The sequence below is a fragment of the Hipposideros armiger genome, unplaced genomic scaffold, assembly GCF_001890085.2.
Source record: "Hipposideros armiger isolate ML-2016 unplaced genomic scaffold, ASM189008v1 scaffold_26, whole genome shotgun sequence".
Lineage (NCBI taxonomy): Eukaryota > Metazoa > Chordata > Mammalia > Chiroptera > Hipposideridae > Hipposideros > Hipposideros armiger.
In genome coordinates, this window is record NW_017731376.1 from 2,586,861 (window position 1) to 2,612,618 (window position 25,758).

Sequence of the window (25,758 nt, forward strand, 5' to 3'; positions counted from 1 at the left end):
TGGAAGAGTTATACCCTGAAAATCTGCAAATGCTACAGATCAGGGCTCCTTTTGAGATGAGTTGTAAAATATATTTGTCATCAGCACACCACATCAGTAATATATTTTGTCAGCATGTATTTATTAACCTTCCATACATATGAGGACAGCTTGAGGCTGTGTGGAATAGAAGCACGAATCAAAGGAAGCCTCCTTGGGAAACAGGAAAACCAGCATTAGAAAGCAGTATCTGAACTTTCAAAAGTGACCTGCCTTCTTATTGAATGCACTGTGGTACATTTATACAGTAGAATACTCCATAGCCTTTAAAAAGATGATGTAAATCAGTTTGTGTTGGGAAAATACATAACACATTAATAACACTAGATTCCTCTGTGGAGACAGGATATTATGTATCATTTTTAACTCAAACGTTTGCTTTTCGGCACGTGGGTGTATTATTTTAATAATTATAACAACAATGCTATAATCAAACACAAAGAAAGGGGTCAACCGTGGGCAATATCTTGAGACCACAAGACAACACACAGAAGCATCTACAAGGGGGAGGGGAGAAGAGCGAGGAGGAGCCTTGACAAAAGCAGTAGAAGTAGAGATAAATTTCTTAAGCCCAGAGGGTGCTGCGCTGAATGCCTCCTGCTGAGAAGACAGTCATCCTACAGGATGTACTCTGACAGCCCTCCATTTCCTGCTCTTCTCGGGGAGTCTGCACAGAGGTGATATTCCTGCCTTCCTTATTCCCTGGGTATCCTTAAAAGAAACCTTCTCAGCTGGGGGAGATTTTGACCACTAAGGGACATCTGGCAATGTCTGGAGACATTCTGGTTGTAGAAATTGAGAGGTGCAACTGGCATCTAGTGGGTAGAGGCCAAGGATGCTGCTAACCAACCTACAATGCACAGGACAGCCCCCTACAACAAAGAATTATCCAGCCCAAAATGTCAATAGTGACAAAGTTGAGTATTCCCTGCACCACTGTTACGAAAGGCCACCTGAGTGGATCTCTGTTCTTTATTACCCAAGACAGTCTAGCCAGGGTCTTCACTAAAAAATATGGCCAGAGAATCTGAACTGATGTTAAAGTGAGCCCACATGGCTCCTTAAAAATAACTGCCATGAACGGTAGCCTGGGGAGGGGTTAAAAATGTTACACTTGACCTAACAACTGACAGAGATTATTTTTCTTCAGAAAAACCATCGAACTGGTGTATGACCAGCATTTCGCAGCTTCGTAATACTCATTAGAGAACTTTTCAATTTTCTTTAAAAAAAAAAAAATCAAATACCAACTTCTCTAATAACATGTTACTATTTTTGAAATCATGAAAACTAAATGAATTGGAATTATGAGTTCAAATACCCATTATCACTGTAGTTTTAAATCCATTAAAATTGGATACAGTTGGCTACAGGCTATACTTTTATAGCTTTTACTTCTCTTGCAGTCTACAGTCTGCATATCTGACACCACTATTCCTTCACAAGAGTTTAGCAGCCTACTGATTTCTTTAAATAGTAAGGCATATGGCACAGGGTCTCATCCATAGTGGATTGCAATAAATATTTTTATTAGTTAATTGAATAAAAAGATTTTAAAAGACTACTATACATACGAGTCTTTAACCTTTGCAAGAGTTGAGTTAGGTAATACCAGAGGTAAGTTACCACCCACAGTATATAATTTTTAGACACTAGTATCCAAAATATTTAATATGCATAATGAATTCTCTCCTCCATCTAGTAATATGAGGCTACCAGAACATAAACTGCTTCTGAACGAAGGTAAATATTTCCCTACAAAAAAAACACCAATCACCATGCAGTTTCAGTGTATTCCTGCCCAACCTTGCCCCCATTCTGACATATTTCTTTCCTAGGATGTATGGGCCAATATCTAACCAATAACTAGCGTGAGCCATTCTTCTACCAAAACCCAAGTGAGTTCAGATAAAAGGTGGCAGCAGCTGAAACAGGTAGGAGCAAAAACAAGCATCCATATACCTGGGCAGCGAAGGCTGAGCTGTTTAAAGTGCTAGTAAAGTGAACATTGTGCCTAGGTAACAGTAAAAGTAGAGATCAAACAAGGCAGGAGTCGGCCACCAGAAGAAGTAACTGACCAGGAATAGGTGAATAAGTCTTAGAAGTATTGACTAAAGACGAGTGGTCTGAAGCATGAATGAACATATGGGAATTGGATGAGAGTGTCCAAGTCACCAAACTAGTAGATAAGATGTCTGAAGTCAAAGCCAGAATTGTCAAAACAGTACAAAATCCCAGAGACAACCACGTGTGGCCTGTGTAAATAGTGTAATGGCATGGGCATAATATCCCAAATCACAAGGGCAAGGTCAGGAACTCGGTCTTTAACACTAGTGGAACTATTCATTGACATCGAAGCACAGGAAGCTGAGTCTTCCAAAGTGATGTCTACCTTAAGCAAATTTTCAATATTATAATTTTAAAGGCCACTTATGTAGCTCATGCCAATAATACAGGCCTAGCAATCAGTGCTATCCCCATGGAACACGGAAGGAGGTAGAATAACAACTATTACCACACTGAAGAGTAAAAACAATTTTTTTTTTGCTTACCTAAAAATTTTTCCCTGTGTAGATGCTTTAGGAATATAGGAAAACATGTGTTCCAGTGGAAAACTATGCATTGTCTAGAACACATCCTTTCCACTTATCTGATTCTGCTTCTTTGTGAGCTATTCTAAAATTTGGTACGGTTGTAGGTATCTATAGACATGAAAATTCTGTCTGACTGAGTGAAAGTGGCTCTCTCCCTCACTGTGGAAAAGTCCACTTCTTCCTCTATTATCCACTGATTTCACTATTCTGCACCTATAAGTTTGCCTGTCTTTAAATTTTCAATTGAACAGGTTATGACATCTTGCCAGTTACTTCTTTAGTGATTTAGTAAAATCTTTAAACACATGCTCATTTTACCCCTGTATGAAAGTCATAATTTTAACTTTTTTGAAAATTATCTTTTATCAGTAATTTTTGAGAAAACAATTAGTTACTTTTTAACATTTGGGAGAAGTATTGATATTTACCAGTCATGTTTTCTTAATTATGCTGCTGGATTTAATCATAAGTATAGCTATTGCCCTGGAAAGGCCTAGAGTTTGGGGGACCTAAAGGTAATTAAAGGCCCTGATTGATCAAAGCGGAGGTGAACAGTAAGCCAAGTAGACTGTCATTAATAGAATGGAGGCAAAAGAGTTTCTATTTGACTAGAGAAGGAGAGTGGGGATAGAAAGGAGCATCTGACTAGAATAAGAGTTCTCCTTTGGCAGTACAGAAGATCTGTTTTTGTGGTTTCATGAATACACGACTGCATCCCAAAGACAATCCTGTCCACTCTGTTCACCGGTAACAGAGTGCATTCGGACAATGCTTGTTCACTGAGTGCCTGATAGAGCATCATTCTATCTGTGTGTTTGCTGTGTTCACTCTTGGTTTTCAGAAGTTTAATGAACATTATTAATCGTATCATATCTCTAACTGTGAACACCGTTAGATGACTGTTCAAAATGCTAGCAGTTACATACTGTGTGATTCCAACTATATGACATTCTGGAAAAGGCAAAACTATGGACAGAGTAAAAAATCAGTGACTAAAGAACAAAGTTGGAGATCTCACACTTCCTAATTTCAAAGCTACAGAATCAAAATACTGTGGTACTGACATAAAGACAGAAATGTGGACCAATGGAATGAGATAGAGAGCCCAGAAATAAACCCTCACATATACGGTCAAATGATTTTTGACAAGGATGCCAAGACCATTCAATGGGAAAGACAGTCATTTCAACAAATGGTGTGGAGAAAACTGGATATCTACACACAAAAGAATGAAATTGGACTCTTACTTTACACCATATACAAAAATTAACTCAAAATGGATCAAAGACCTAAATGTAAGAGCTAACACTATAAAATACTTAGAAAACTTCATGGCATTATATTTGGCAATAATTTCTAAGATATGACACCAAAAGCAGAGGCAATAAAGGAAAAAATTGATAAATTGGACTACATCAAAATTAAAAACTGTGTATTAAAGGAAACACTTAACAGAGTGAAAAGTCAGGAAGTATTTGCAATTCATATATCTGATAAGATGTTAATAGCAAGAATATATAAAGAACTCTTACAATTCAACAAAACAAACCACTTGATTAAAAATGGGCAAAGGATTTGGTAATATTATGATATATATATATATATATATATATATATATATATATATATATATATATATATATTTGGACTTCACCCCTGGTTCCTGACATAAGAACTTCTAAGAGCTTTGGACTCTCCAAAATGATAAGAACGGTTTTTTGTATGCTCATGAGGTGACTGGGGCAGGGGGCCTAGAAAGCTTCAGGATGGGGGCTGGTGACCAGAAGAAAACCATGTAATTAGTGGGCTGGAACTTTCAGCCCCACCCCAAACCTCCAGGGTGAGAAGGTCTAGAGATTCAGCTAATCATCAATGGCCAACGCTTTAGTCACTCTTGCCTATGTAATGAAACTTCCACAGAACGCTAAACAACAGGGTTTGGAGAGCTTTTGAGTTGAACACATTCATGTGCTGGGAGGGTGGTGTACCCCATCTCCATGGGGACAGCAGTTCCTGCACTCAGGACCCTTCCAGACCTTATCCTATGTGCCTCTTCATCTGGTTGCTCATCTGTATCCTTTATGTATCCTTCATAATAAACCGATAAATTTTAAAAAAAAAATGCTAGTGGCATATGACTACAATTAAACAAAAGTGAAGACTTGTAAAATACTGAAAATAAGAAAAATGATGTATGCTATGCAAACACAGGGCATAAATATGACTGATTATAAAATTCCTCTCTTCCTAGAATTTCTTCTTAAAGAGTGATGCTCGAAGCAAGGGCTTTCTGCTCAAATAAACCCTGGGCTCACACGTAGAGAACAGAAAGTATACCTCAGGCTTCTCAAATCAAGAATACCTCTTGCCATAAAAATAAATTATTTTTTTAATATTCTAAAAATAACACACATTTAACACATAGCATTCCTCTTACAAATCTTGATTGTAGAACCAAACCAATATTAGGAACATATTCTTAGAAGTAGCTGAAATTTAGAGCACTAAATAACTTTGCACAAAAGGAAACTATATACAATAACATAAAAGCTCTGGTTTCCTTACAGATGTAATTTCTCAATGGTCGAGTTTTTCTTTTATTAAAAACTTCCAGATGTATAACATGTATAGTAGTACTAAGCCATCTTGTCAAGCTTGCTGCTTAAACTCCTGGGAAGTTATATGTCTGGGGGGTTCAGGAAGTAAATTTAGGGGATACAGTTGGCTTGGTTAAACCTGTTTTGAGCTTACAATAGCTTTGGCTGGCATATATGACCTTTCCAGTCTTCAATACTTGGTCAGCCTTCCAATCTTTGCCGCTTTACTGATAATTGCCTTCTCTCAAAAGGCAAAGTAACTAAAGTAGTTTAAAAAAGAAAAGTCATTTCTCTCTTCTAGTCTTCCTGGAAGTCCATAGTGTGAGACTGTGTATTAAGGAGACAATAAATTGCTCACCAAAGCTCAATAGCTTGAACGGTTGCTGTGTCATTCTATTATCTGTCCAATAAGACACTTGAGGAAGGTGTTGCACTCAGCCAAACTACTATCCACAACTACCTACTCAAACAGTAAATAGCATTGCTGATGACAGTGGACATTCATTTAGATGGGAGGTAGAGTATTGTCTTTCAAATTTCCATTTGTAGTACTTGTTACAGTATGACTGCACTTAGATTTACACTTCCTCTCTGAAACATATCACTCAGGATGGGGTAGAATAATGCTAATTCCTAAAGATTTTTCCTATTATTATTTAAACAAACATGCACAATTCATATATTCTCTTTGTATTATCAATTTAAATTTCAATACATAAACATCATCAGCTGAACACAAGAATCAAATCAAGTAAGCAAGTCTAAAAGCTCTTAAAATACCTTTAATAACTTTCTCACAATATAAATTTTCTACAAATAATACAATTTGGGGATCATTGTTTTTCATATACTACTTTGCAAACTAAGTATTAACTGCTTTTAAACTTAAAAATCAATTGCTTAGGGGCCGGCCGAGTGGCTCAGTTGGTTAAGAGATCACTCAAGAGTTTGAGCTCTGAGCAACAGCGGTTCGATTCCCAGCCCGAGCTGAGCAGCTGCTGAGCTGCCAACAGGTGGCAGGATGGCTCAGTTAAAAAAAAAAAAAAAAAAACAATTGCTTAAAATAAATATATTTAAAAGGCAATGAATTGCTATTACTTGGTGGTAAAGCCCCACATTAATATCTAGAATTAAAGAGAAGTAAAAATACAAAGGGAGAAATTTGAAAAAAACATAGAAGACTGTCATAAAAAACAAGAACTATATTGAAACTTGAAGGCTTAAAAAGTAAGTGACTTTAAGAAAAAGGCTGAGGTTGAATTACTGATGAACAGTACCATGCTCTGTTATATAGTACATTTTCCCAGATTTCTGGTGCTACTACTATTATTGCATCTCCTTTGCTGGTCCAAATGACATCTAAATAACATCTCCTTTGCTGGACTACTACAATCCGTTAAGGAACAATATTATAGTATAGTCATTTCTAGATTACACACATTTTAATAAATAATTTTATTTCCATCGTGCCTAGTATGCTTCTAGTTACAGAATTTTGGAGATAAGTTCTGTGTGGAAAAATATATGGTATCTCAAATTATGGGAGCTGGGATCATGCTGGGGACTGAACTTTCAGTAACTTTCTAACAGTATCCTATGGAGTCCTAAGATTGTTTGGAGATATCTCAGGGGCCATCAAGGGGCAGAGGGGTGGGCAAGAGAAAGAAAGAGCACATTGGGTTTTGGCCTCTGTCCCCTCTAACCCCCAAGGTCAATCAGTGTGTAACTAACATTGTGTCTGATTTCCTATACAAGGTTTTCTCATAAAATTTCATTTTTTAAAAAGGTTCAGCCTCTTTAAGCAAGAATGGAAAACCCATGAACTACTTGATCTCCAAGATCTGTATTAGTTTTAATGTGTTTTAGCTCACCAAGTCCTCAGAGAAAACGTTTAAAAAGCACAGGGGTAAGAATATTTGTGTATGTAAAGAGATAAACCACAATATAAAGTCCTCAACCAAGTCAGGTTGACAGATCCTCATTATGACCATTATGAACTTTCATAGAGAATCTTCTACAGAGAACTCTATAATAAGCCCTAGAGATACAGAGATACAAACCAGAAACCGGGCTATGGAATGCATAAATGGGATTGGTAGACGGGACTCCTAATCCATTCCCTCGGGAAGTGGAATGCAATTATACCATGAGAACACTTAACAGTTCTGCCCAGGATCTGCCCATGAGGGTCACCTGATCCTTAATCCACTTAACTCACTCCACCCCCAACCAGGTTGATAACAATCCTCAGAAAGGCAGTTATTTAAGAAATTTGTTTCCATTCAAACTTCCTCTGACCTGACCTTGAGCACTAAATCTTTCAGTAAAAAACAATTTTTAGTATTCCAAAGTTCACTGGCAAAGCCCTAGAATTTGCCATCTTTTCTAGCATGATTTTAAAGTCCAAAGGTTGGTTTGTGGAAATGTCTCATCTTATGATCATATCATGTGCATCTAAAAAATGCTAGCTAGAGTCTAGAGCTCCTGAGACATAAATTAGAGTTTTTCATAATTCCTAGAAGGGTAATACAAACAGCTATCTTTCGTAGCTGCCAAAATTGACCTAAGATTCAGGAATATTGGAAAAAAACTGTGTCAATTTTCCGGGCATATTTAATTCTAGCATCTTAAGGATCAAAAATAAGAACACCATTCTGGCCCTGTAATAGACCTGAAGAAGAGACTCCTGTGAGATTTTTCTCTCCCGTTAACTGCTACAAGAGCAAAAAGGATGCTTGGAGACAAAGGTGTAATGGAGAATTCCTCCGGCTCTCAAACCATTGTCCAGATTTACGTTACAATAGGAGCTCTAAACTACCAGGCTTGCTAAATATGATGGTAAAGAGATGTGATTCCAAGAGATTAGAGGACACGGGTGACTCTTTCCTCTTGCTTTTACTCTCCTTACATGTGAACCCTTTCGTAAAGAGGAAAAATAAGACTCTATCCCTGCCACTGAAGCAGGGACTGGTTGGGATCCCCGTAGTAGAGGCCTCACAGCAGCAACCCCAGCCTCACCTTTACTTGACCTACCTATATCTGAACAACAGATCATCCCCCTGCAGCTTTAGCTTGGAATGTCCTGTCCCAGTTCCGTTTTTTGAAAACTCATGATTAATGCCCTTAGGCTTATTGATCACAATCTCTATGGTCTAGCATTCTTTCCAGGCTACTCCCATCATTGTTCCTGGGTTGCTGACAGCCACTACCATGGGAGAACCACGCAGCCAGAGGGAAGGCTCCATGCAGACCCTTAGAACCCTCTCGTAGCTTCCGGAGGAATGCCCAGACTTTCCCTTAAATACCCTAAACCAGTCTGAGAATGTGAAGGCAGGTTTTGAAGATGTTAACCTGCTGCCTTCTCAGATCACCGGTGCTCTGACAACAAACGCTTATCCTATAGCCCAACTCCTGTGCGGGTCTTATTGGCTGAGCGGCGCAGGCAGCACAAGCCCCAGAATCGGCTGCCCTCCGGTTTAACCATGACCAGGCTATTTCTAGTTAGATATATTCTGACTCTCAATATTACCATAATGCACAATCTAGAACTAGCTACAATGATACAATTTACTCAGCCATTTAGCCTAAATGTGAAAATTGTATTTAAACATGTGATCACATTTCAAATATAATAAAAACTTTGATAACCCAAAAGCCTAGAGCTCCTAAAATCTAAATTATTAATATCCAAATGAACAGTTTTGGGCATTCCTGGCAAATCAGACTAAGCAATCAGACTAAAGAACACCACATGAGAAAAAATAAAGAACATATTTCCACTATCATATTATGTGGTAACAGGTTGAAATAGAGACTCCAGATGAAACCGTGTCAAAAAAACGATAGTAATTACAAATGATTTCTTGATTCTGAGAAATTATAAAACGTAAGCAAAAAATCCCAAACTGATAAATTCAAGTACACTTAGTTCATTAACTCTTAGCTATTGAACTATGAGCCTCAAGTTCATATTTGTGAGTTTATCTACTAAATAACTAAACTTTTTCACTAACAAAAATGTAAAATTTACTAGATTGTTTTAAATATCTTAAAGCCGGTAGGTAGGACATGTGAGTTTTCAAATATAGATGGAAGAAATTACTTGCTTTCTCTATGAATCTTGCAAACAAGAGTCAAGAGATAGAAGTCAGCTAGGAATTTAATTGAGAAGGAGCTGGAAGAACAGAGGAAGTCCCACTATTAAGCTCAGTTCTTCCTCCTTGTGGTCACAAAGGGAAGGTGCCTGCCATCTGGTGGCATTTCTTCAGAGTATCCTACTATTTAAATAACTTAGAGTCGTCATTTGAAGGAACATATGATGCCAGTGAAAAGTGCTCAGTTTTAACTGGCACGTGATTTCCATTTACCCCTGCTTCCCACTCTTATGCATTTCCTCCTTATTTAAAGTTGATTTTTAAATATTTTTTTAATTTTGCAAGATTGCTGAACGCATCCCAAAGGAAACAGTAACTATACATGTCTAAGAATTCAGTATGTCGGTATACAACTATCATTTCCAACACAATTTGAAAAAAAAAAAGTGTTAAATATCATGGTGCATTAAACCGCCGTGCAGAGCTTCCTCCATGTTGGCAAACCAGGGAGGGCAGGGCAGCTTCTGTGTTTAGTGGTCCCATCCTGGGCTACGGTCTGCAGCCCAGGCTGACTCAGTCATTGTTTTCACATTCTTAGCTTCCAACAAACCACCAAGTAATGTTTATCAAGTGAAAGGATGGAATAAAAGCACTTTTTCATCACACGTTTTAGATAGTTTCCATTCAAGGTAACATAGATTGATGTTATTTTGATGCGTGTCTAGTGAGGTTCACCTGCAACAGAAAATGCCCCCCTGGACTGCAAAACAGTCCTGATTCTGGCATATTTCCCCATCAGCTTCCCAGTTACCTAATCTCGTTAATAAAAGGACACCTTCCTCCTTTTCCATTCCTAGACCTAATTTTGACATTCAAATACTGTTGTTTTTTGTTAATGTCATGTAGTTGATTTTGCGGTTACAAACCAATCCGAGTGGGCTATTATGAGCCTGAGAGGCTATTTGAAACTATACATTCTTCCAATGAGCTAGAAAGAATTAACGCGTATGCAGATTTATGTCCTTCTCTTAAATAATTTCCAGTTCATGGAAAATCAGAAGTACTAAGGTAAGAAAAAGAATATTTGAAGAATTAGGTTATTAATAACTTCTAGACAAGAGAAAGCGAAGCTAAGAAACAAGAACACTGCTTTAAGAGGCAATTTTCCCCCGGTTCTTTGGGTGGCAGGGCATCTTGCCAGTTGTCACTACTGGACTAACTGCAAGTGTTACACCCAAACTGTTGTACTTATTATGACTGAAACCATTTACCATAAATGCTCTGAGGCACTTGATGTCACACTGTATTGTTTGGTCTTACAAGAAGAGGAGATTGCCTGTTATTCTCATTTCAATAACATTTATATCATTTTAGTTTGCTGTCTTTCTGCAATCCATTTCTGACTATTCTTTACGTCACATAATTGAAAATCTACACATTATTATGCCCTAACTAGATTCGCTCTTTCCATTCATTGTGCTGTTGATTAGGAATAATATACAGCAATAGAGAAAAACCATGTTAGTGGGTAATACGAGTTTTACATGATAAGTTTATGTTAGCAAGGTAATTTAAAGGTCTTCTCATACAATGGGAAAGGGTACACAACCTTAAAGCAACACTTAACATTTATTTCCACCTCAAGTTGAGACGATGCCACAAAGCCCATCACCAGAGGCTATATCTGTCACATTTTGAGCCAGTACCAAAATGGAGCCATAATGGCATCTCATTTTTAAATTTTAAATAATTAATTTATTCTGTATTTTTTAAATATTCAAATAATCTAATTATTTAGAGCTGTTCTGATAACCTATTAATTTTATTTTTAACTTTTTGTTAGGGAAAATTCCAAACACAGTCAAAGTAGGAAGAGATAGCATTATCAGTCACATTTTGAATCAGAGGAACTTTACTTGGCTACATTTACTCTTATTTCATATACATTTTCATAGACTTGGAGGTATATAGGGACCTCAGAAATTATGTGGTATATCTTTTTTATCTCTAGCTAAACTCTCCAAGCAGATGACTTACTGAGCTACATTTCATCATTATCAGAAAAGCCAGGTCCAGGTCCAGGTCCAGTGGTGCTGTTCAGTACCACCAGGCAGGAAGTTTCAACTCTTATTCACCTCAAATCTCACTGTTTTCAGGAGAAAGGTAGAAGAATAAATTACATCCTATCAACCATAACATATATATATATATATATATATATATATATATAGCATATTAGGTTGTTAGAAAAGTCATGACACATTTTTGCAACAAAAAACAGAAAAAATGTCATGACTTTTCCGACAACCGAATATATATATATAATATTTTTCCCCCATGAGAAATCAGTGTTTATTAGAGTGGGAGGTTGGGGAACCAGTTCCTTTATGAAAGGAAACAGGGCTGCACCTAGTCACCCAGGCAGAAGGCCAAGGCAGCACCTTTTGAGCCCTAATCTGGAGCATTGCATCCGCTGCCCAGGCATGGCCTCAAGCCATTCTCTTGTGCTATGTCTCATCCATTGTCGCAAGCAGCACCTCTAGGCCTCACCTTGGCCTGGGCCCCCCAGCGCCTGCCCTTGGCTTTTGGAGGCCTCCAGTCACTGCCTCGGTCCAACTTCTACTCCTTTACCTGCCTCTTCTTGCTTGGAGGCTGGGTGGGCTGTCTCCGCTGGGCCTTCAGGAATATGTCTTTGTCAGGCTTCTCCCCATTGCCTGGAGGAAATACTTGGCTTCATCCTCCTCCTGTTGGCCTGCCCTCTCTGCCTCTGGGGGGCCCCAGGGTCCTCGACACTGCTGTCCCCATCAGCCTCTGCTCATGCCCTCCAGGCGCTTGTTCTTGTGGGCCTTCACTGCCTCTGCTTGCGATGGACATTCTGGGCCTGCTGTGCTTGCCTCTGGGCCTTAAGCTGTAGCTTCTCCTCCTTGGCTGCCAGGATGGCTCACAGCTCCTCCATCTCGTTTACTAAACTGGGGAACAGCATGTTCCCCTCCCCATCCCCCTGCTGGATCTTGATAAGCTACAGCGTCATCTGAGGCCCAATATCAGTGAGCCGAACGACGCTCTGCTGGGCCCACATGTTACCATGCCCAGTGACAGCCTGAGGCAGCTCCATAGTGTTGTGTTCCCCATCAGGCTGTGCCTCACTCTCAGATAGCCCTGAGTCCAGGGCCAGCAGCTTGCTGATGTCCTGAAGGCAGCTCCTGTTGGGGAACTTCTGGTGAAGCTTCTTCATCCCTCAACTTGCGCCCATGGGAAAACTTTGATGCTATAGTGGCGGAAACCCCGCTTTTGGGAGTTAGGGTTGTATTAATAGTTGATGAGAAGGCAGCCTTGATGGTGTTCAGGTTCACCTTGTGCACGCTGATGGAGGGGAACAGGTTATGAAACATGGTGGCCATGAGCTTCATGTGCACGCCGTGGAGGCCAAAGCTCCAAAGCTGTTGAGAATCGGGGTGGAGGGAGGTGGAGGGGGGCAGGGGGCGGTGAACTGCTGCTCGTGCATGCGGTGTGTGCACAGCGAGGAGACCACGTCAAGCACCAGTGTGTACTTGTTGATCCCAAAGGTCAAGGTGGGGCCTACTGAGAGGTGCATCAGCTTAAAGTAGATACTGGTCTCCATTTTGCTCAAGATCAGCAAATGTGCGACCCCAAGGGGCCCAGACACTGCCACACAATCCTTTAGAGAATTTTTCTTTCGTACCTGCAGGCGGATGGCAGTGAGCGGCTCTATGACCCGCCGTAAGCCCAGGCTGAGCTGCTGCGACCCGTGCAGTCTGGAGTGAACACAAGTGAGTGGGGCTGTGCAGGGTAGGCCTAGAGGTTGCGGAGCTGCGCCCTGGTGAGCCCGCGCTTCTGGTGCCTGGACCACCCCAACTGACACATGCAGTAATCTTCTCCACAAAGCCCCTTTTGCCCACCACTTCCAGCGCTGCGCCCAACCCTTTATATATTACAGCCACTTTTTTTGTTTCAGTTGTGTATCGGTGCAGGTAAACCATGTGTCTGTGCACTTTCATCAGACCATAAATTCTTGGAAAGCCAAAAGTCAGGTAAGGCTATGCCAATTAGCTTTTTATCCATTGCTACAGCTTTATCTGTAATCAGAAGTCAGATTTTCTCATATGATTTTCTCCTACTATGAATTTCTTTTTTCCCCAGAGAAAAGAAAAAGAAATCCTTCGCATTGACACGGAAGAACTTTTGGTCACGTGCTCCAAACAAATCACACTGTTCTTTGTCTTAGCTGCACTTGTCCCACCTGTAAATTCTTCTCCATTTAAAATAAATGTCTGTCATCCTCATTGAAATGTAAGCCCCATGAGGGCAGACACCAAGTCTGATTTGTTCATTCCAACTATCTATTGATATTTGGCACACAGCAGGTTCTTTACATCTGGAGAACTGACACATGCCCTTCAAAATCACTCCAGTCCAACAATCCTATTTTGGGGATATGAAAATAGAGTCTATAAAAGTCATTCTTAGAAGTGACTGGCCCCAGATTGTATAACATGTTAATAACAAAGCCAGGATTAGAATTCTGGATTCTTTATTGCCCATGCACATTCTCTGTCCATTACACCACAGAGGTTTTTATACCTAATACTCTAGGCAGGCAACACTACTGATCAGTAAGGCACAGAAACCTTTGTGATCTAAACATCATTTGGTTGGCGGCCTGGCTCCCAGTGTTCTTTATCAGTTGGAACATAGAAACCCTCCCATAAATATGCCTGGTTTATATATACTTTATGTAAGACTCCAAGAACAGAACCCAAAATGGAATTCTACAGCCAGAGCAAAGGGCCAACTTATTCTCAAATAGGAGGGTCAAGTTTTACAGAGGCCAAGCCACATATGCCACCTGAATTCCCATGGTTCAGCTACTGCTAAATCAAATATTCTGCTAAACAGAGCTCCGACTTGTATGGTTTTTAAATTTTATTTTGGGGTTTCTTTAAAGCAAATATTCAAAAAATAGAACTTCTCCTCAGCACATGAAAAAAGTAAATGTGAATTTTCAAGGGTGAGGAAGGTGCTCTGAAATTGGATTGTACCCAATTCTATAAATTTATTTATAAAATCTTTAAGTTATACACTTAAACTGAGTAAATATATAAATTATACTTCAATAAACCTGTTAAAAATAAGCGTGAAATGTGTTAGATAGTTAAAGTATTTCTTTTTGCAAACATCTGGTATCAAAACTATAAAGACATTCTTAAATATTCCCATAATCTCTTAAGCCCAGGTTTTATCTACTTCAATCATGGTTTAACTACAAGGTCAAAAGTTTTTTCTGCAACTTGGTTAAAAAATAATTTAGTAGACTAATATAAATATCTTGGTGTAGTGCCAATAGATACTGAGTTCTTTGACTGATTATCTGTATGAATGATCCACAGATATATTTGTTTAAGCAGTGTTCTAGTCTAAAACCTGTCATTAACTAGCTTTTGGTTTTGAGCAAGTTATACATCTCCAGACCTTGGTTTTCCCACCTGTATCATGTGTCCCTGTAGACCAGATTAAAGAAGCACATTATATAGTAAAAAGAATAGTAATGGCTATCATCTAACGAATAGCCACCAATACGCCAGACTGTTTTAAGTTATCATCCTATGAGGAAGTTATTATTAGCTACTTTTTTGCAGATGAGGAAACCGGAAGTTTCCTCATAGAGTTCATTAGTTTGACCAAGGTCGCATAGTTATTTAGTAGCAGACCCAGGATTCCAATTCAGAACTGTCCAACTCCAAAACCTATACTCATTCTCTATTCCTCATTAGATTGGGCTTTTGATTCTGTCAGATGTGGGCATAAATCCTGACCTTGCCTTTATTTACTATGTTAAGTTAGTCACCTTCTCTGAGTCTAGTTTCCGCTTCTACAAAATGAGATCACTAATATTAAACTCTCATGGTTGTTGTGAAGATTAAATGAGAGAGTGCTTCCTCTACAATTAGAAACTATTCAGTAATAGTCTTTCTTCTCCCCCTGCTACACAAGTTCCTTGTTGTGTTTTTTAAAAAAAATCTATTTAAAAAAAAAAATCTATAAAATTCTATGATTTCCTTGTAGCCTCCCTGGATAAACCTTACTGGGACTGAGTTCTATCAAAAGCAATTAAAGTGAACACAAACAACACAGCATTAGTCCTTTGCTATCAGTCCTTGGCTCTGTGACGGGGACTGTCAACAAGAGTGTCAACTTCAAGGGGTGGGCAACTGTCCACAGGAACTGAGCAAGCTGAGGTCACAGACTTGTCTCACTCTGCCCTACAAACAGATGTCTGGGTGACAACTCTTAGTCACTGCAAACCAGGGTTAGAGCCAAACCAGGTGGGAAGTGCTGTATCTCCTTTCTGATCCTCTTGGCCAGCCCATTCATTCCCTAAAACAATACTTCACTGACCATAATTCAAAATAACTAGTTTTCCCCCAGGATGCTATTTTCAATATAATGCCTTTATTTTGATGATGGCTAATTATTTCACAAGCAAAAGAGCGTGTTCCTATAATAGTGACTTGTCAGCAAGAAACCTGTTTGATTCTGTGTATTGAATGTGTACCTTCAAACATTTACCTCCCAAGCAACCTGGTGAAAACTGATGTAATGTGGAGCTCTAGTGGTGGCAAGAAAGTAAAGCAGCCATTAGTGAGAGCCAACAAAAAAGCCAAGGAACTCACCATTTATTATTCATTTATTTGTTATTATGGTGAAATCACCATTTGTTATTCAATTAATATGTTAAGAAGAAAAATGGTTCAAACTGACTTTCCAAGATAATATAAGGTAAACTCTAAATATAGAAACTTTCTTTCAGATTACAAATTAGACCTCAACAACTAGCCTACATCAAACATAAAGCAGTTAAATCCAGGAAAAAAACAGTGCTGTAGTTGTCACTTTTCTACTTTTTACCAAGTTCACTAAGAATCCTATTAGTTAAACACTAGTTACTTTTCACACAGCTAGCAAGAGTACTGTATAGAGAAAATGATAGACTCTAAGTGGTATGATCAGTGAAGTCCTATACCAACTGTCTTGGGAATTTAAATAATCCCTACAAGCTGATGAGGTTGTTGCCAGTTAATTCCTGCACTAGAAAAGTGCCTTCCTTGAATTTCTGACTTCTGAGGTCTTTCCCAGCTGAAAACAACCAAGAATGAAACCTACAATGTTAAACATTAACTCTTTGTTTTCCTGTTACCTAATATTATATATGTCTTCTCAATTGAAAGGGCTTCACTTATAAAAAAAATACAGCTCCATTATTATCAGCAATGTAGCAAAACATAAATAGTGAAACTTTTATGATGTACAACTGGGAGTTGACATTTAAAATGTGTAAACATGGTGCCTGGTTTAGCTGTTATTAGGAGGAAAAAACAAGTTATTGTGAGAAAAATACTTCAGAATATGAAAAAATACAAGTATCATATTCCTGAACATTACAGAAAATGTAAGAGACTCACTTTTCCACAAGTGATAATAAAAGAAATTAAATTTTTATAAAGTAACAACATTTATCTGAAATACAAATCTCGACTCCTGGGAGCTTTTCATGGCTTTTATCAGTTGAATTCACTAGAGGTTTTTCAATGGACATATTCCCAGGACTTCTAAATTGTTAATCTACAGATGACTATCAAGTCTCAGAGGTCTATGAAGGAAGATTTAATGATTACCTAGGGGTTTTATTCATTAATGTCTCTCTTTTACATCCTTCTTCTAATAATATGCTGTCATTCATATAGTTCACTAAAGCTGCACAGAAAAATGGTAAAAATATAAGAGCCTTTTCTGAGAGGTCATTGAGAATGCAGTAGTTTGCAATGGGAAGCTCAAGATAGAGAACTAATTTCCTTTAGCTATAGGACAGGAGAGAACCTACAGTGTCTTTTGATAGAAAAGAATAAAAGCAGGAGAGGAAATTAAGGTGGTTTAGTAACATAATCATATGTCAAAAGGAACAAACGGAAACCTGTACTAATCCAACATTAGCCACCAGAGAATTTGGAATCTAACGTGTTCTGCAGTCCTTTTCACTGTAGACATTCAAACTAAATAAAATTAAAGACTATTTTTCTATCTGTGAATCTAAGAACTTCATCTTTGTACATCATCTTGCCTCTATTTTCCTTGGCGATTATCTCTCTCTCTCTTTTGCTTTCCCATAACAGACCTTGGTATGTTGCTTAAAATAATATTTGGAGCTTTATTTGCCATTCTTTTGACTGGGACATGTTGATTTTATTAAAGTAAATTGGGTCTGCATTCTTTCTTTACTATTATTACAGGTAGACTTGACAGACACGGGACTTTTGTTTTAAAATGTTCTGCTATGGAGCAAACCTTGTTAAATAAGTTCCATTTTACCTGCTGGGCAGTTGCATTCTGAAGGTGCTTCTCTTGCGATTCTTATTTTAGCCATATGTTCATAGGATTTCTGCAGGGGGAAAAAAGAGGTATTAAGAATCATCAGTAGCACGGTAAAAAAAAAAATGGGTTCTTTAGGGACTCTCTGGCCATATGCTTGATTTACCAGCATTTGATAGCCTGCACAACTAAAGTTTACATATATATTTGGACTTTCATCAAAAGGTAACAGTACCCAAGCCCTAAAAAAAGAAAATGACTATTGCCATGATATTAAGTCTGCTGGACTTATATAATATCTTTCTTCAACTACCATCACCCTCTCCCTCAGCTCAAGCATACGCAATCACTGCAAACACCTGGTATTAACATGGTGCAGTTCTAGGTAAGCTATGGGTTTTAAAACAGTCAATATTTTTATACATGAAGGTCAATTGCTAATCATGTTGTGCTGCAACTACTGCCAAAAAGCCTCTCTATTGGAAGAGCAAGTTCCAGAAAACCTCCTAACTCTAATCTAAAGCTGCCCCTGGTTTTGATAAACATAATGCACATTCCTTTCAACTCTCAAGTCCAATGGCTCTGCATTCCTAAACACCTCTGGAACTACATGTTTTACAAAAAATTAAGCTAGTTTTTTTTTCTTTTTGAACATTTAATATGAAAACACTCAATGTGTGAAATGACTGAATTTAAATCACATTTAGGGTAATTTTACTTCTAAGAGTGATTACCATTTGTATGTTAATAACACCTATGGCCCTAACCTTCTTAGAACATATGAAGGATATAACAGATGTTATCTATTCCAGAAATGGTCTCCACAAAATTGGAAAAGATTCACATGTGATTCTGAGAAAGTAAAAGGAGATAAAATACCACCATGCCATTCTGGCCACCCTTCCCCCTTTTAGACAGACTTCCGTATAAACATAACATGCAAATATTCAGAAGAGTGAAGGAAGATGACACAGACAGAGAGGGTGATATCAAAGGATGTGCATATACAAATGTATGCTACAATGAGATGGTCGCCTAGCATATGCACATACAGCCACACCAAGAATGCAGACAGTAAGAGTAGAGGCTGGTCGTGTGCACAGAATCACGCTTGTGCAAAATGTTATCCACATGCAAAATACCCCAGCCTTTCACACCTGAGCCAGAAGTCGCTCCACTTTCTCTTGCACCACTGCTTTCAGCTGATCCAGGCAATCAGGGAGCAGATGGATAGAAGGGTCCCCTTTGGCGGATTCGAGAGCGGCGATCCTTGCCTGGAGGTCGTTGGTTTTCACCCCCAGGTACAGACAAGACATGACGGCCACCACTGACAGGAGTGCCGCCAGAGCTGCGCACGGGGGCACGGTCCGGGCACAACGCTGCCCCGCGGGGCTCCGGTCCTCGGAGCCCGGTTCTAGGGCGCCTCCTTTCCCTGCAGGCTTCTTCAGCAGCATCGTGGCAGGGTCGGCTGCCTCGGCTTCGCCTCCCACCCTCTACCACTTCCAATAATCTTAAAAGGAAAGAAAAAGGACGATTCCTCCAAAGTTCAGTCCCGGTGGCCACACAACTAGTTGGCTGAGTGGGAGCCGGGGCTCGGAGATGGACCCCTACTATCCTCAGCGCCGAGAACAGCAATCGCGGACCGTCCTGCGCCTTCTCCCCTCCTAGCTAGGGGTGAAAAGCACCCTCAGTCCGGGGACTAGTGGCAATAAGGTAAAAATCGGAATGAAACCCACCCAGATGGCCCTGCTGCCCCCCTCCCCCAGAGGACGACACCTCTTCCGAGGTCCCCGCGAGCGGCCACGCAGGGGCCTGGGGACAGCGGGCGAGAGAGCTGCTGGGGCCGCCGCTCGCCTCGCCCAGGAGTGCGGACCTGTTGCGTCTGTTAGTTCGCCTTATTTCTACCTAGTCGGTGTTTTTCTGCACGCCGACCTGTTTCCCACCTGGACTCAGTTCCAGGCAAAACGGCTGAGAGGAGGCGGGAGCGCAGCACAAAAAGGGTGGCTGAGCGAGGGAGGAGAGAGGAAACGAAATAACCCAACAGCAAAAGCAAGCTGCAAGGCCGAAATCACGACTGCCCCAAGGTTCTCCGCAGCCTCGCGCGTGCGAGCCTTAAATACCCTTCGGGATGCTCGTCTGTGAGTGTGTGAGTGCGCGCGCGCCCGGAGCCGACGTCCCGCCTCCGCCCCCTCCCGCCTTGGCTTGGGCCGGCAGCCCCGAGGCAGCGAACCCCCCTTCCTAAGCCCAACCGAAGCCCGCCTCATTATCCTAATGTATTCACCTTCGCCCGGCCCGCACCGGTCCCAGACCCCCGTGTGTTGGGGAGCTGAGCGGGAGGTCTATATTAGCATAATATATGCAAATCTGGAGCTGCCGCCGTGATTGGAGAGGAGCTTGACGACCCCGCCCCCTCCACAGAGTAACTTCAGCGTCCCTGAAGGCCACTTCTCCCGCCCAGGCCAGGGGCCGAAGTGGGGCTGCTGTGGACCAGGCGGTAACGCTGGCTTGTACAGACTCGGCCCAGCGCCCTCTCTTTATCGCGGTTAAATCTGGAGAAATGGCCTCCAGGAGGGAAGAAGTGGAGCAGAAAGCTCCAGCTCTCCAGATCTTCACTCAAAAAGCAGTGGCGGGAGCCCTTAGGATCTCGCTCGGGGCAGCCTTTCCCCCTCCTCCCTCGCTTTTCCACATGCCCAGAGGCAAGGGGTCTGGCTGACGCCCGAGGTACATTTCCCCACTTCCCTTCTCTTCCCACGGCCGCTGCAGATTCTCCGCCTAGGGAAGTTTTCTCTCCCCTCCCCCAGTTTCCTTCTGTCTTGACGGGGCCGAGTCTCCTCCCCGCTTCGTGTTCCTAGTCTGTACTAGGGTGCTAATGCGTTTTCCTGATTCCCTGTTTTGTGGGATTGAAAAAGGGAGTGTTGAGGTACACATTTCTCAGGATTTAGGAAAGGACTGAAGAATGAGGTCAATTTTTCCTCTTACCTGACTCGCCTCATGCTGCTGCCCCTTCTGGATCAAATTACAAGTTCTCTAATGGGATTTTTGAAAGTAGGTAACAAGTAGCATTCGACATCTGATTGACTTTGGCAAAAAAAAAATCCCACCTCTTAACTCCAACGAGTTTCTTATGCCCTCCGCCCCAAAAGAAATACCATATATTTTTCTTATCCTTCTTAATAAGCAAACCTCAAGTTTTGCTCTTTAATGTAAACAATCAACAAAATACTGCACTAAGCTGATCTTTCACATACGTCAACGGATATTGCTAGGTATGAAACAGGGTAAAGACGTTTCAACAACATCTGCTGAAGGAAGATACAGGAATGAAAACAATTAGGGGATGAAACAGACACAACAATGGAGGAAAACTCAGTGAGTTTTGCTATAAAATCAAAAGTTAATTCCTTGGGCCGGCCGAGTGGCGCGATGGTTAAGAACTGGCTTGGGATGCCAGAGGGCCCCGGTTCGGATCCCACATATGAGGGCCAGTGACACTGCCCTCCACAGCTAAGATGCTGAACAACAGCTCAACCTGGAGCTGGGCTGCCGTGAGTCGCCGGCGGCAGCCCAGGTTGCAGCCCCTGCGGCAGTGGGTTGCCATGGGCTACCGTGTGTAGCCAGCAGCCAGCGTGAGCAGCCAGCAGCTGCAGTGAGCGGCCGTCCAGAAGCCGGCGACTGATCTGCCTTGCCCGGGAAGAGCGCAATGATGGTGCCAACTTGGGCCAGTGAAGCAACGTCCTCCACCACTAGATTGAAGAACAAAACGACAGCAACTTGTCTGTTCCCCTCCCCCCGATTCCCCAATAAAATCTTAAAAAAAAAAAAGTTAATTCCTTATATTTGTATTACACAGTTGCTTTCAAAGGGTGGTCCCAGACCAGCAACAACTGCATTATCTGAGAATTTATGCAAAATTTAAATTCTGGGACCCCACCCCACATCTACTGAATCAGAAACACAACAATCTGTGTCTTTGCAAGTCTTCCTAATGATTTTGATGCACACGAATGTTTGAGAACCACTGGTGTAACACTTTACAAAAGTATTTTCAAATACAGCTTTTCCACGTGAACCTCATAAGCCTGTGATGCAAGTAAGGAAGTATTGGCCCCATTTTATATATTAGGAAACAATTTTCAAGTCACATGTAATTGTGATTAAATGTGTTTCCAGTAATAGCACCCAAGGAATGGGTACAAATTTTTTAATATGTCAACTCTTGCTGATTTTCCAATTACCTCTAACCATTTCTTAGTCTCCTTTGCAGGCCTTTCCTCTGCCTGTCCTCTAAATGCTGGCACTCCTTGGGTCTCTTATCTTATGCCATCTTCTCTTCTAACTGTACGCTATCTCCAGTAGTGCTCTCAATTACCATCCTTACACTGATGAGTCATAAACCCATACTGCAAGCCCTTATCTCTCTCCTGAGCCTCAGACCTACATAGCCAATTGCCAGTCTGCTATCTCCACTTCGATGTCCCATAAGCAATTCCAACTTAATCTGCATCTTACCTCCAAATCCTGCTCTTCTTTTGTTTCCCACCTCAATAAATGGAGGTGCCCCTGGCCAAAATATCCAATAACCCTGGACTTCTCCCTTTCCCTCCTCCTCATCCACCTAAATTTCTTCAATACCTCCTATTGGTCTTAGGGTGGAATCGTATCTCTCACAAGTCACCAGCTGCTGTGTGTCATGTCTCCTTCCTCATTACTCATCTTGCCCCTCACACTTTCCACGCCAGTTTCTCTAATGAAAGCGTGGTAACAAAGAGAAAGAGCTTTTGGTGCACGGCAAGACACCTATCTCTTCAAGAGTCCGTAGAACGGCCATTTTCTCCGCTGGCTGATGCTGGCAGTAAGTCACACGTTTAATTTGATGATACAATGTTTTTGTATCCACGCTTTGTATAAATTGGTCACAAGAAGATACATTAACAACTCTTGCAAGCTTTCAGAACTGTCAGATCTTAGTGGAGAGATAGAGTTGGAGTTCTGTGGATTTGGGATCTTTATCCAGAGGATTAATTTAGCTTTACTTGTTTAGTGGGCACAATAGCTCAGAAATGTACCATCAGTAACCCTAAGATTTCAAAACCCAGTAGATTCTCTGCATCAAGCACAGAGAATGCGCGGATCAAGACGGCTCTGGGGATTTGAAGTCATGTTGTTCTGTAAATTCATCACACCACAGTTGTTGGTTCTTATATGGAGCAGGGTTCAAAAAAGTAAAAATAGCACTATAAATGATACAGTCCAGCTGACTCCAATTTACCTAAGACTGACATCAATAGTAGTAAATGGCAGGCAGCTGGTTGTAGAGCAAGTACTCATATGTGATTGGAAGAATAATGGATGCCCAAAGATGTCCACATTCTAATCTCCAAAACCTGTAAATGAGGAATGTTACCTTACCTGATAAAATGGGTTTGCAGGTGTGATTAAGCGAAGGATCTTGAGATGGGATATTCTCTTCAATTATGTGGGTGGGCCCAGTGTAACCACAAGAGTTCTTAAAAGAGTCTCAGAGAAAAGATGTGATGACAGAAGCAGAGGTCAGAGTGATGTGAATACTAGCTTTGAAGATGGAAGCCAAAGAATTGGGCAGTTTCTAGAAGCTGGATTCTCCCCGAGAGCCTCCAGAAGGAATGATGCCTTGCCATCCCTTTGATTTTAGGACTTTTGACCATCAGAACTGTAATTCATAAGTTTGTGTTGTTTAAGTCACTGAGTTTGTGGTAACTATTACAACAGCAATGGGAAACGAATAGAATCACAGTCACAAGAAATCAGTTTTCATCTGACACAGCATCATAAGCAGTATTGAAACCACCATAACGCCCTATAATGCCAGCAGGCCCTGTCATAACAATCCCTGTCTCCGAAATGTTTATGTATTCCTATTTCCCTGACATGCCCATTGGGAGATAATTGGAGAGATATGCCTTCTCCCATGTCATGTAAAATTAGGATGCCCTCTACTGAGGCATAGTCAACCGAATAAAGTGTGTTCTAGTTCTTCGATGTCTCCCATTGGTGCAACTCCGAAACAATAAACCAGTCAAGCTGTACAGCCACTCGCATCTCTCCTCCCTGCTAATGCTGGCCCAGCCAGGATTCTGACCCGGGACTCAGCGTCACTGCTAGCACAACTGTTACTAATCCCCAGGCCCCAGGAAAAGGCAAATAAACAGACTTCTGACAGAGAGACATGGCAGGAAGTGAAAGTGAGAAAGAAAGTGACTGGGAGAAAAACAAGATAAAGAGAAAAAATGAAGAAGGTAGAAGAAAAGAGCTTTTCAAACTAGGTAGAAATGCTAATTTTTTTTTAAGGCATAATCCACTCCTATATGTATCTAAGAGGCTGATTGGTAGAAACTATATAATAGTGTAGAGATGAACTAACCCATACTCATCATTTTTATTTCTTACGTGTATGTAGATTCTCTGACCAAAAATAAGTAATGGATAAACTATATGTTGCTGTTTTTTAGATAGTAATTACATGACAGAAAAATATTTAAATCTGGTTAGAAAATTTCTTTTAGCACCACTAATTTTTGAGGCTAATTAGTTTCCTAAAACCACAATTTTAACCAATGTTCACCACCAAAGTTGTTGAACAGAAACAAGTGCCTGACGGAATTTGTGGCTATCTTTATGCACCCACAGCCTGCCACTTAATAAAGAAAATGATAGACCTGTGTGCTGTATGGAATACGCTATTTCGTAAACTTCAGATGAGAATGTGCTCTCAAAGGGACATTCTTTTAAGAAGGCAAAGTTTCCCAAATAGAATGAAGTAGGCAGTAAGTGAATTTAAGAGGTGCAATTCTCCCACAGCCAGGTGAATTTCAATAAATCACAAATTATAAGTATCTTTAGAAGCAGAAGAGTAGTATTTGGCTCTTAGTGACAGGCTGAGGAATTCTCTTTCAGACAGATCAAGGACCTGATCCCATTTACACAAGCCTGTTAACCCAAGAGGCTTACAACTGTAGGAATCCAGTAATCTGGATAATACAAGCCCTCCAAACCCCACTCCTCTCTATGGAGCCAGTTTTATGTTTGTTGTTTTGTTTCTGCTTTGTTTTATTTGAAGACAGGAGGTGAATTTTTTTTCTCAAATCTTAAATAACAAGGTAATAACCCCACTTAGATTTTGCCATAAATTTGCCAATTATATTGCTAATTCTAACAAGAAGCAACTTTTCATTGAACTTACCAAATCAACCTTTTGTTGCAATGCTATGTAGACAGAACATGTTTGTAGCATTGATTCAGATCATGGCTACAACTACAGACTCTGAGGCCAGACTGCCTAAATAGATAACCCAGCTCTGTCATTTAATAGCTGTATGACTTTGGGTAAATTAGTTAACTTTTCTGTGCCTTGGTTTTTTTCATCTATAAAATAATAATAATACAAACAAGATAATAATACTTACCCATAAAGTTTTTCATGGTGAATAAATGGAATGATATGTGTAAAGCTTTACAATGCCTAGTAGATATTAAGTGCAATATAAAGTTTAGCTCTTATAGGTGCTATTATTACTATTTTTGCTTTAAATGTGTCGATCTACTGATCCATAGGCACTGAAGGGCAAGAAAAGGTACAAGCTGATATTATCAGGCACCTGTATATCCTAATCATGATTTAGTTCTATCTCAGTTTACAAAAATAGAATGTGTGAGAGCCACTTTTCAGCTCTTAGGTAATTTGAAGAATTCCCTACCCCAGACAATCATTGATGGGTTTTACGTTATCTTAGATTCGTTTTGCCTGTTCTATAAATTCATATAAATAGAAGCATATGGTGTGTATTCTTATGTAGCTGGCTTCCTTTGCTCAACATAATGTTTCTGAGATTTACTTATTGTTGTATGTAATACTATTTTGTTTACTTTTATTGCAGAGTAATATTCCCTTGTATACCACAACTTGTTTATATATTCACTTGGTGGACATTTGAATTGTTTCCAGGTTTTTGCTATATGAATGAAGTTTCTATGAATATTCACATGAAAGTTTCTAATTTTGTATATATATAT

At 40.3% G+C, this 25,758-nt stretch overlaps 1 protein-coding gene and 1 pseudogene across 21 annotated transcripts in view; both read right to left on the bottom strand.

Annotated features, from left to right (window-relative positions):
* Positions 1–19,511, bottom strand: part of COL25A1 (collagen type XXV alpha 1 chain) — a 469,048-nt gene extending 449,537 nt beyond the window's left edge. For 18 of the 21 annotated variants that reach the window (XR_002123213.1, XR_002123212.1, XM_019636068.1 and 15 more), the window contains exons 1-2: positions 18,867–19,188; positions 17,710–17,779 (exon numbers count right to left, since the gene is read on the bottom strand). Coding sequence is in view for 19 of the 21 variants with exons in the window: in XM_019636068.1 (XP_019491613.1) it covers positions 17,710–17,779; positions 18,867–19,163 (367 nt within the window). In the remaining 2 variants the exon portion in view is untranslated. Of the gene's footprint in view, positions 1–17,709; positions 17,780–18,866 lie in introns of all 21 variants that reach the window. The other 3 variants (XM_019636067.1, XM_019636063.1, XM_019636062.1) reach the window with 2 other exon arrangements.
* Positions 11,839–13,209, bottom strand: LOC109379431 (suppressor of SWI4 1 homolog pseudogene; annotated as a pseudogene).
* Positions 19,512–25,758: the final 6,247 nt, after the last annotated feature.